This window comes from Mauremys reevesii, linkage group 9 (assembly GCF_016161935.1).
Source record: "Mauremys reevesii isolate NIE-2019 linkage group 9, ASM1616193v1, whole genome shotgun sequence".
NCBI lineage: Eukaryota > Metazoa > Chordata > Testudines > Geoemydidae > Mauremys > Mauremys reevesii.
Genome location: NC_052631.1, coordinates 24,022,641 through 24,035,120, shown reverse-complemented (window position 1 = coordinate 24,035,120; position 12,480 = coordinate 24,022,641). Strand labels below are relative to the sequence as shown.

General features: G+C 42.2%; 1 protein-coding gene across 1 annotated transcript in view; it reads right to left on the bottom strand.

Annotated features, from left to right (window-relative positions):
• PLCH1 (phospholipase C eta 1) overlaps positions 1-12,255 on the bottom strand; it is a 106,980-nt gene extending 94,725 nt beyond the window's left edge. The window contains exon 1 of the mRNA XM_039487276.1: positions 12,184-12,255. Coding sequence (XP_039343210.1) covers positions 12,184-12,226 — 43 coding nt within the window. The 5' untranslated portion in view covers positions 12,227-12,255. The remainder of the gene's footprint in view (positions 1-12,183) is intronic.
• Positions 12,256-12,480: the final 225 nt, after the last annotated feature.

Below are 12,480 nucleotides of genomic sequence, written 5' to 3'. Positions count from 1 at the left end.
CCCCTTCCTCTGATTTGCCTCACTGTTAAGATGGGTTTGCCATTGGGATACATCCATCACTGCTCCACTCACAAAAGCGAGACTATACAACCAAATTAAAGCAAGATACATGTAACTGCATCCCATATCACAGCTGTTCAACTAACAGCGTAGCTTGTGTAAGGAGGATCCAGGCTGAGGCAGCTTCCCTCATTTTCCAGACAGTGTGCCACACGTTCCAGTAGGTGACTTTACAGGAAGATGACCATGCTTCATTGAACAAAAAGTAGCCATTGGGGAGGACTGAGAGGCTTTCAAAACTACTCTTAAATAATGAGCATGCCAGATCTTTAAGAGCCATCCTGTTCCTGAGTTAAACATGCCCATGTATTATTATTTTATATATAATTGAATATCAACATTTTTGTGGGACTGGGGGGCATTCAGATCTCACATACAGCAGGGTAAATCCAGAATTGTACCACCAAAGTTAATGGAGTGATCCTGAACTTACTCTAACATAACTAAGATCCAGTCTGGTCCTTTATCTTTATTGGAGATCAGTGCACAAGATGTTTCACTCAAGGGCATCTTAACTGTTCAGTTTACAATGTCTCACATGGAATTCGGACCTAAAGAGGCCCCTGTGTGAACACATACCAAACCCCTAATCATGAAGATTGCTTGTGCTTTAACTAACATAACACCAATCACTATTTCACAGTGTATTTCCTAATTCCGTCTCTTCAATCAAATATTTATAATTCAGTGGAAAACTAGGATGTGTAAATAGATTTACCTAAAATATAATATTGGAGCTAACTTCTGTGATCAAAATGTATTAAACATTTGATTTTCCATCCTTCGATTTTGAAAATATGACATGATGTTTTTGCTGTGTACAATTACAGTCCTCTATAAATGCTTCCTATTAATAAATTCAATGGCAGTTATGTAGCTAAAGCTGTAGTTCTCAAACTTTTGTACTGGTGACCCCTTTCACATAGCAAGCCTCTGAGTGCGACTCTCTAGGCACCTGGCCACCCTACCTAAAATATTAATCTAAATTTACACTTTGTAATAATAATTCTTTAAATTAAAAACACTTTTTTATATATTTAACATCATTAAAAATGCTGGAGGCAAAGTGGGGCTTGGGGTGGAGACTAATAGCTTGCAACCCCCCCATGTAATACCCTCACGACCCCCTGAGGGGTCCGAACCCCCAGTTTGAGAAGCCCTGAGTTAAAGCCTTTTTACAATTGCAGAGGATAATGTTGACATACAACCTAAATTAGGGTTGCCAGTTTGGTAATATTTAAAAACCGGACACTCCAAAGAGAGTGCCAGAACCTCCACTGCCCTACCTCTTCCCCCGAAGCCCCACCCTGCCCCACCTCTCCCCCTGAGGCCCCGCCCCCATCCACTTTTCTTCCTGTCTCCCTCCCTCTCCTCTACAGTCGCTTGCTGCTTTTTCCCCCTCACACCCCCTGCCCGGGTCAGAAGGGACTCACCTGCAGAGCTGGGGCTGGGAGCTGCAGCCGCCGGATGCAGGTAGGAGACGGCCCCATCTGAGTAGGGGCTGGTGTGGGTGAAGACCCGGTGCCTCCCCGCTTCCCTCACCTGCAGTAACCGGACTTTGGGTCTCCAGTCAGTACATCTGACCAGACACCATCAGGTCCCCTTTTCAACCAGACTTTCCGGTTGAAAACTAGGCACCTGGCCACCCTACCTAAAATATTAATCTAAATTTACACTTTGTAATAATAATTCTTTGCAGTTCTGCAGCACCTTCACTGCAAGGTTTTCAAAGTGCACACACTGAATTAATGAACTCTAAGTATTAAGTACTACAGACACATAGCAAGTCAATAGCAGAATTAGGATTAGAACCTAGGAACGCCTCACTCTGAACCCACACTCATCCCTCAAGTATGATTATGCTATTTTACAGCTGAGTCCACTGAGAAGTTAAGGGATTTGCCCAATGCACACATAGCAAGTCAGTAGTAGAGAGAAGACCAGAACACAGAAATCCTGACTTTCAGTATCATGTTCTAATTGTTAGACAATGCTTCCATCCCAAACAAAAAGAATGACCTGATTTCCAGAAGTGCTTAAGCACCCATCTGTCCTACTGACTTCAAATGCAGTGGTAAAGCTTGAACACTTCTGAAAATCAGAGCCAAGTAGCTTAACTGCCCTCAAAATTTGAGTGCAACCATTTGTACACACAAAAATGTGTGTGTGAATCAAATGGGTCACTGCATAAAGAAATCAGCATTTTTTGCATAATTTTACATATATTCAAAAATGTTGATTCTGAGAGACGTGACAAAACTATGGTGGTAAAGGTTCAAAGAGCACCAACTAATCTGTGCTGATGTACAGAATTAGATCTGAAATTATAATTTTTTAAAAAATATTTAATTCTTTAAGTTTGATCACTTGTACAGTTTTATATGATTGCTTTATTTGCAAATTATGGCATTTAGCATTTTCACCATGCTGTGAAAATGCTGGTCTGTGAAACTGACCAGCTATGCTCTTAGCTATCCAAAGGATAATCAACTATACTGTGGCAAAAAAAGATTTACCCTTTTTTTTTTAAGCAGACTATAATTGCCAACATTGGTATTTGGCCAGGACATTGAGGCTAATACCGCTACAGTTGCCCAAAAAATGCCATAGGATCTTTAATGGCCACAAATAATCAGGACTCTGTTTTACATTTCATCCAAAAAGAAGCATCTCCAGCAGCTGGATGCTTTCTAACATAATGCTGGGGAACTGATTACCAGCTTACAGGGGAGACTGCCACTTACAGAATAATCCTCATCACTTCCCAAAGCACACTGTGTTTTCTTAAAGCTCTCGCCTTCAGGAACTGACCAGGTCAGCACAGCCTCAGTTTGTGGGATCTGATGTGTTTACAGCCTGATGTGGTATGGCTCCAGATTAGCAAACCTTTTATCAAGGCTGCAGACCTAGTAAACCTTTTATATAGTGTAGAAAGACACAACCATTTAATTGCATGCACGCATGGTTTTGGCCAGCTCCCAAAACCCATTGCAACACATTGTCATATCATTATTGCAAGCAAAGATTGCACACACAGTTAAGAAGTTTACACAGCTTAATCATCTTCATTGCAAGGGGAACAGACCAGCAGCCTTAGAACAGATGGAAGCTTTTACATAGCCATTTGACTACGTGTTTCCCCATGTTCCCTTACTGGTGCTCAGGGTCACATATTCTCTCCTATACCATGTAATGCTAGAAGTTTCTGATTTCCAAAATGGGTGAGGACTGGATCTTGGGCTGCTCAGTGTCAGCCAGGGGCTGGGGAATGAGTCCCAAGAGTGGGGAAGGAGGGGTGAACAGTCAGGTACTATGTTAGCCAGAGGAATGGGCCTCAGGAGGGGGCTGGAGAGTGGCAGGGGAGTGTCAGCCAGGAGAGTGGGTCCCACGGTGGGTTGGTGGTGACTGGATATGGTGCCAGCTGGGAAGCAGATCCTGGGCATGGTCACCTCTGGCATACAAAAAAACCAAGACATCCGGGAGGATACTGAGCTCATAAAACTGCACAGCTGGCAGTATGTTGTGAGCACCCTTGCAGATTTTGCAGGCTAGCTGCCTCAAAAAGGGGATCGTCTTGGGAAAACCTGGACAGGTGGCTGGGTATGGGATCAGCTAGGGAGTGGGGCCCTTGCATGGAGTAGGGGTTTCAGTGTCAGCCAGAGAGGTGGGCCCCAGGGGTGATGGGTGGCCAGATAAGGTGTTGGCCAGGACGCTGGAGTCTCTCTCCCCATGAGTGCCAGGTCAGCCCTGGCAGTGTGGTGGCTCCATGCAGTGGAAGCATTTAACCCCCTTGGATGGGCCCTATGTTGCACTGATAAATTAGTGCTTTGGTCATTTTTCTTCAGTGGTTTACTTAAAGTGTTAAAACATTCTCATTTCAGTCTGGTCACCTTTGGCGTTTTAGTGTGCCGTGCTGTACTGCAAATACAGTGCATCTACACAGTTCTAGCAACACAGCAGAGAGTTAGTTCAGAGTAAGAAGACTTTAAAAAAAATAAAGTTTTAAGCTTCCCCAAGGACAAAAATGTAGTGCTCTGTAGCCCACTCAGCACAAAGAAAATTCAGCAGAAATGTTGGTCACAAGCAGCTTTCTGGGAATCTGAATCCCACCCCCATTCCTTGGCTCCAATTGGGAATTCTATACTCAGTCCTTACTTAGGCAAACTCCCGTCAAAGTACTTTGCCTGAGAACTCGATAAGGACTGTAGGTTTGGGTGCTTTGTCAGGGGTCTTCCACTGAAGCAGATTTGCTTAGGCCTGGTCTACACTGGGGGAGGGGGTGTCGAACTAAGGTACGCAAGTTCAAACTACTTACCCGTCCAGACGCCGCGGGATCGAAGTCCACGGCTCCCCCGTCGACGCCGCCACCACCGTTCATGGTGGTGGAGTTCTGGAGTTGACGGGAGCACATTCGGAGTTCGATATATCGCGTCTAGATGAGACACGATATATCAAACTCTGAGAAATCGATCGCTACCCGCCAAACCGGGCAGGTAGTATGGACGTACTCTTAGTCACTGGTAAACAGTCCTCAACAATGCCAATGGCAGCTGCACCTCCTTTGAGGCACTATTAGAACCAGAGGAAAGGATTCTGGAGTGCATCCATGAAGGAGACAGTTGCTAAATGCAGAGGTCACAGTGTGAAAAGGTTAAAAAAACCTACCCGAAGCAGAAAGCAGTCTGCCTGTCCCAGGAGCCATGTTCAACAGGCTGTCCTGCTTTACAGCCGAAAAGACCTGACATGGACACACCACAAACAACGATTCGTAATTCAGGAAGAAATCTTACTAATGCATCCAATACAATGAGGAATGGCCCATATTCATTTCTACTTTTGCCAGTGTCCCAGGCCTGGCCAGTTTAGCCAGAGGAAGGGCACAGGATTGGATGCCAGCTTCTCTTGAATTCCAATTCTGGATCTATGTAATAAGCATTAATTACCTTGTTTGCTTGATGAAGAGAAGCAAACACAGCAAAGCACCTGCAATAACTATACAAGACAAATGTCAAGCTAAAGGAAGTCATATTACATAACTGTCCCTTATTGTTTGAACATGATGCCTCCAAAAGTTTCTCATTTGTTTATAACTCCAGGCAATAATGATTCATGCAACATTTTTAACCCATAATTGAGAAGGACCTTAATTAGCATTGCATGCAGTCTATTTTTCTTTGAAGTTTTATAAATGAGTCATTTAAAATGTTCTGAAATCCAGGACCTGGAACTTACATACATGGGCCCAATCCCACAGCCCTTACTCTCACAACCAAACCCACGGACGTCAGTGGAATCACTGGGATCACGTGTGTGAGTCAGAGCAATGGGCAATAGAGGGCTTGGCCTTGACCTCATTTAAGTCAAAGACAAAACTCCCTTTGATTTCAGTGGAGAAAAGTCAGGCCAAATAAGTGTGCCAGAGAGGTGGGATTTGGACAGTGAGTGAATGGTTCGTCACTGCAGCCATTATTTGCACTCACTGGTGGCTACTGAATCCCCACAATGTTGGATAAAGCTCCAGAATTCTGCTCTAGGGCCCAACCACCCTGGCAGATGAGTACGCACAATCCCGCTGAATTCACTGGATGAGCAGATTCAGGCCTGAGATGCTTCTTTAAACCAGTGGCGGTTCATGGCTTTCAGAAGAATCCTACCTTTCCTTCTACCTCTCCTACAGGCCTATAATAGCCACAGCCAACTCTCCCTGAACAAAATCCATGGTTTATGACACCACACACCCTCCTCCATTTTAGTGAAAGAGTTGTAGGCCTGCCACTTACCTGCTGGCCTTGATCTCATTTCTTTTTTTCAAATGTGCCATCTATTTGGGGCTTCCTGAAAATGTTAACAGGGATAGCCCAGCCCAAACATGAGAAACTGGCTCAGGTCCAGCACAAAGACTGGAGGTCTGCTGCCTGCAATTCTTTCAGCAAGTGGCAAGAAGTCATCATATACTTGGAATGAGTGTGGGGAATCCACATGCCGGACTGGGAGGGGGAATGAGTTACAGAGCTAGAGTAGGGAGCATACATTTCTAATGGTGAGACATCTGTGGATAAATAATGAATTTACAGAGTCAAAGACCTCAAAGTAATCTTGTTAATGCAAATAAACAAAATAAAGTCATGTTGTGCATCTGAGTGTTAGTGCAGAACAATGCTTCTACATTGCAGTGAAAACATCTGAAGTATCCAATTCAAAGCCTAGTAGGCAGTACAACATGCCTGTTACTGTCCTGATTTATTTGCTGCCTACTGATATACACCTCTACCCCGATATAACGCTGTCCTCAGGGGCCAAAAAATCTTACCGCGTTATAGGTGAAACCACGTTATATCGAACTTGCTTTGATCCACCGGAGTGCCCAGACTCCCCCCCACCCCAGAGCACTGCTTTACCACGTTATATCCAAATTCGTGTTATATCGGGTCGCGTTATATTGGGGTAGAGGTGTACTAGTGATTCACATCCTCTATGTTGAAATCTTGACATACAACAGGAAGAAGCTTCCTAATTTTCAACCAGCTTTCTAGACCCAACAAAACAAGCTTCTGTGTTTCCCAGTTTATCTTCTGTTATTTGACAGTCTAACCAATCCAAGACTAATGTTTGTGCACTAACAAGGCTGTTTCCAATTTCTGAGCCCTGAGTAATTACTTTAAAACAGAAAATAAAAGAAGAGAAATACACACACACGTTCTCTCTGTAACCTAATAAGACAGTAGAATCAATGCTGCAAAGAGGAGTAGGGAACATGTTTTTTCTGTGTGGGGTCAATTCACCCAGGATCTTCTCTATTTCCAGCTAATGCAGACCCAGCCATAGCTCCTTTGGCAGCAAAAGTCCACCCACAAGTGAGTAACAGTGAAGCCAGTTATTGAGAAGACCTGTAGATGATGAATTAACCTTTTTTACATTCTTTTTCACCATCCAAACAAACTGGAACCTGAAATTCTCCTCTGCTTAGAGAGAAGCAATATGGAGGAAAAGGCACGAAAGCAGCATCACACCTACGAGTAATTAAACTTTGGGCTAGTCTACACTGGAAACACTAAAGCGCTGCCGTGGCAGCGGTTTAACGTGCCTTGTGTGGTCGCAGCGCGGCACTGGGAGAGAGCTCTCGCAGCGGAGAGCTCTAAAAAAAACCACCTCAAGGAGGGGCACAGCTCCCAGTGCTGGACAGCGCTGGGGCACTGTTTACACTGGTACTTTACAGCACTGCAACTTGCTGCACTCTGGGGGGAGGGGGAGGTTTCACACCCCTGAGCAAGAAAGTTGCCGCGCTGTTAATTGCCAGTGTAGACAGGCCCTTAGTTTATGTTAGTCTCAGTCATCCTTGCAAGTAAGATAGTTACAACCCTTCTGGTCTTCACTGGTGCAGAGAATATAGCAAAAGAAAGTCAAAACACCAAGTTTCCTTTGTTACTTTTCAATAAAGCACCTGAATTTACAGAATAAAAAGTCAGTTTCACATGAAACAAGGTAATGGACACATTAACGTAACAAAGACCTTACTGCCCATTTCCACATTTGTGTATATAATATATGTGCCTCTCTTTATCCCCCATCTAAACTACCGTATATACTTGTTCATTAGCTCGTTCGTTTATAAGCCGACCCCCCAAAATGGATAGGTAAAAATAGCAAAAAATGTATGACCCTTTCATCAGCCGACCCTATATTTCAGGGGTTGGAAAACTTTGGCTCCCGGCCCATCAGGGTAAGCCACTCGCGGGTCGGGACGTTTTGTTTACTTGCAGCGTCTACAGGGATGGAGCCCCTCAGCTCCCTGTGGCCACCATTCGCTGCTCCCAGCCAATGTTTTAAATAGAGTTTAAAATCATCAAATTTTGGTATAGACCCGTTTATAAGCTGACCCCCGCTCTTCGATGCATCACTTTTTTACCAAAAATATTTGGCTTATGAACGAGTATATACGGTAGTTATACTACAGATCACAGTCACAGACAATAGGGCTGGAAAAGCCTTTCTGGTCCAGTCCCCTGGATAAAGCACTTTCCTTTTCACTAATCTCTCATGTGTCCTACCTTGCCCTCTCTCAAACACCTCTTTCGTTTCATACTGCATTTTGCAATCCGTGCATGGAAGACACAATATCATGGGCAAAGTATTAATATTGTGTCTCCAAACTGTACATGTTAAACTCCCTTTACCTCACCTCAGAAGTTGTACCTCCTAATCATTTTACTCCTGAATGTGATGTATCTCATGAAAATAAGAGAGTTCATCAGCAACATTTGTACTTAGCCGTCTGAGTAAAGAGACTATCAGAAGAAATGCTGTCCTTACAGAATGCAGATTTTATATTGGCAGACTCTGGCTACCTCTACCCACAGCAACTTCCTTTCCATGACTCCTCTTCCATTTTCTTTGACAGCAAGGGGAGTGAACCTGCAGTTTTGGAGCCATATGTGTCTCAGTAGCTAAAATGTTGTGGCTCTCTGCATCACCACCTGGATACATGCCTGTAGCTCTGGTATTCTGAAATACCAAATGTGATTCCTTCCATCTTCCTTCATGTACCCCTCTCCCCCCGATTTCTGCTAGGGTTTATATGTCCTGCCCTGAACCCTCCTGCATACCACCAGACCCTTTAAATTAGAGGTTTTCAAACTGTGGGGTGCACACACACCCCAAGGGGGCATGGAGGAATGTTCGGGAGGGGTGAAGGCTCCAGGAGCCACCTCCACCTCCTGACTCACCTCTTTTTGTCTGGGTTGGGGTGGGGGGTGCAACCAAAATTTTAACTCAAAGGGGGAGCTCAGCTCAAAAAGTTTGAAAACTGTTGCTTTAAATTGTGGTTCTCCCCCCTGCCCATCAACAGTTATGTGTCATCTTTGGCTGCATCCAATGTAGGCAGGTCCAGTCTTTCTTCTCTTGATCTCTGGACTGAGGCTTTTCCCAACACTTTACAGATAGTACACAGGGACTTAGGTCTCTGAGTCAGCACCTGAGACCAGAGCTTGCAGATGATTAAGTGAGAGCCATGGCTGAGCCCTCTGGTCCTCACAGAGCTCTCAGTACAACTCTCCCAAATTCAGTCCTGCTCCTCCTGAGCCCTTTACTGCCTCTCCCCTCATAAAATAGTCCTTAGCTTCTGATTCATTTTAAAGGTCTCTGCTGGCCGTTCTCTGACTCTACTGGCTATTTTCCAAAGAGGTGGCTATTTTTATGGCTACTGGAGCCAAAACCTGAATTCTGGTAAGAAAGGGAGTAATTTTGGTTCTAGAGTCACAGCTGCAAGTGGGACTATATTGGTATGAGCCCCCTAGCTCCACAGAGAAGGCTGTCAGGGCCCACAAACAAATGCTAAATTTCACAGAGGTTACATAAGAAAAAACGAGTTGTTGTCCATGATTCATTTCTTGATAGCTAGGGATGGTAATGCATGAACAGGCCAAACACTGCTATTCCCATGTTGTCAGCTATGAAATATCATCAAAACTAATTTACTCACTGTTACTCCCAGTGTACCACTTTGCCATCAGAGCCTTCATCAGAACCGTGAAATTACCACTTGAACAATTTTAAATTAGTGGCTCATCATTTCAAATAGACACTAAATTTCTTCACAGCATATTCCAAATGCCTATTCTCTGCCAAGAGAGGGGTAAATGCTGAGAGTTTGTTGAAACTGGGTTTCTTAACTCACCAGGATGAAACACCTGTGCATCTTCTCTCACACCAGGCTCAGCCTCTATTTACATTAGGCCTTTAAAGGCTGCACTGTGACCCTGCTCTTACTCATGCTGCTTAGCAATTACTCACAAGAGTAGTCATGTTGACTTTGAGCCTCAAACAGATATGCAGACTAGGGGCCTGATCCTGTAACACTTACTGCTAAGCATGAGTCAATGGGACTACGTAATGTTGGTTCCTACAGGGGATCACTTCATCCAACGCTAAAAGGGAAGCACTTTTACAAGTATTACAAGGGCCCTGGCTGTGCCATCTTTACCAGTTCACACGCTCCCTTGAGCACAGAGCCTGCAGCCACTCTTTTGATTCTTATGTGGACTGCATAAAAATGGGGCCAGGCTCCTTCCTTCCTCCCATCCCCATTGCACTCTATGGAAGGTCCAGGCATAATCTAGACTCAAATGAGGACCAACTGGGGATTAAGGCTAAGTTGACAAGATAACAGAATTTTTTATATAACACATTTATTTCACACATTTAAAAATCTAACTGACACATTTTCCCCTGAGGTTGTCTGTAAAGTATTGGTCAAACAGCATTACCATCATTAAGCTATTATATGAGCTATAAACCCAGGAGGACCAGTTTAGCTCTTAACTACACCGATGCAAGTTCATTGAAGTAAATGGGGTTGCACAGATGTAACCGAGAGGAGAACATGGACCTTCTTTTGTTAAAATGGAGTGAGGCAATCTTGAGCTGCATAAATCAAATATGCAAGGGGGGATTGGGTTGTATTGTATTTATATTTATTTTTACTCTTTGTCCTTGAGCTGCCTTCTCCCACAAAGAGGAATGACAATGTTACAAACTGAAAAGGATTAAACAAAACGTACATTAGACAGTTAATGTTATATTTGGCAGGAGGAAAAGTAGCTACCAAATGGCCTTTGAAAGAACTACAACATAAATTAAATATTTCAGTCTGAAATGTGCCTATCTGTAGATGCACACTTTGAAATAAGCTCTGTTACACAAAGGAACTTATAAGAGCTGAAAAGCTAAACCAATGAAGTCTTATTTATCTCTACCACTTTTAAGGGCTTTAGCAAAGCTCCCTTTTAAAAAGCTAATTCCTGTATCCCTTACCTCCTTTGCTTCCTAAAACAGATGGAGTGGCACTTTGTCCTCTTTACTTCATCATATACATAAACTTAATCTAGAGTTTTGTGTAACAAAAATAGAAACCTCCAAAATATAAATACAGTTCTTGGAACAGTAATATACTAAATCCTCAATACATGTGTCCATCCTCCTAGAGGATAGACCAACAAATCTCATCCCAGCACCTTATTTATGGATTAGAGAACACCAGTGTCCATTCAGATAGCATCAGATATTGGTAACGGTCAGAAAATATTTATCATAATAAATTACACATGGTAAATACAAATTGCCATGAAGAAAGTTAGTATCTGAACTTTGAAGTCATACTCTTTAAAAAATCATTAAACACAAGTTTGTTAGTGTTAAAAAGATATTTGGGACAAATGTCACAAAGCTATTTTGGGAATATTTCAGAATAAAAGATATTGCTGCAAAATGTTTTCTGAACTTAGTTAGAGAAACCAGTACCTTGCCAAATTTATCCAAACACTTCTAATATTTTTAATATTTTAGTGTATTTAAATATTTTTATTTTAGTGTTGATGTTGATCTATTGTAACTTTTTCTTTAAAAGCACACTACCTAAAACCATTACTAATGACAGGCAGCATACAAAAACTATAACATATTTAATGGATAGGATCATGATTTCTTCCTCTATTTCACTATATCAATTATTTTCATCCCATTTACAGGCTTAAGCTAATTACGATTTTCCACCCACCACTTACTTTAGTTGAACAATATTAGGCATCATAAATTGCAAATTACTGAAGAAAGTTGTTCAGATCTTCTTTCTTATATAATACTCCTTGGTAGAACATATACAGGTCAACAGATATTGTTTGATCAGAACTTTACACACAATTTTGCCTAGATTCATACTATTTGTAAGTGCTACTGGAGAAAAATAGGTGAGGTTCTCATGCAAACCTGTATATCACGGCAAAATGACTTGTAGATTAAATGGTCAGGAATGTTTATATTGGCAAGTAATTTGTATTAATTTAAAATGACACAGAAGTGCAATTTGCCAATCTGATTAAAGTGATAGCTCATAAAATCCTACATTTTCACGGGGTCACGTACTTTTGAATGAATGAAAAAAAAAACAGTTTTTCCACTCAGAATACACAGTAATATCTACCACAATTATTTCATGTTATCAATGTCCAAATAAACATAAAATGCAACTTACCGTTGATAAAGTATAAAATATACATGATCTTTCCTATAAACACATCCAGAAATGTACATGATCTTTCTATAGTATTTCCAAAACCAAAAAATCCTTACCTTTTTCTGGACTTAAATTTTTATATACTTCAAGGTCTGCCATTAAATTTGTTATTGTTATGCATTATTGACAGACACAATGAAATAGCTCCCTGAAGGAAAGCCTCAATTCAGTCTTCACGTCTACAGAGATAAAACATTTGGAAAGCAATCCTTAGAACCAGATGAGAATTCTGCCAGTGCTGTCATTTATGAGCCATAATGAGGTCTTTGTGATCCATAAGACAAAGACAGGAAAATATAAATCCATGAGATATTATACAACTTTGTTCAAAGCTGAAAAGCACAGCCTGACAG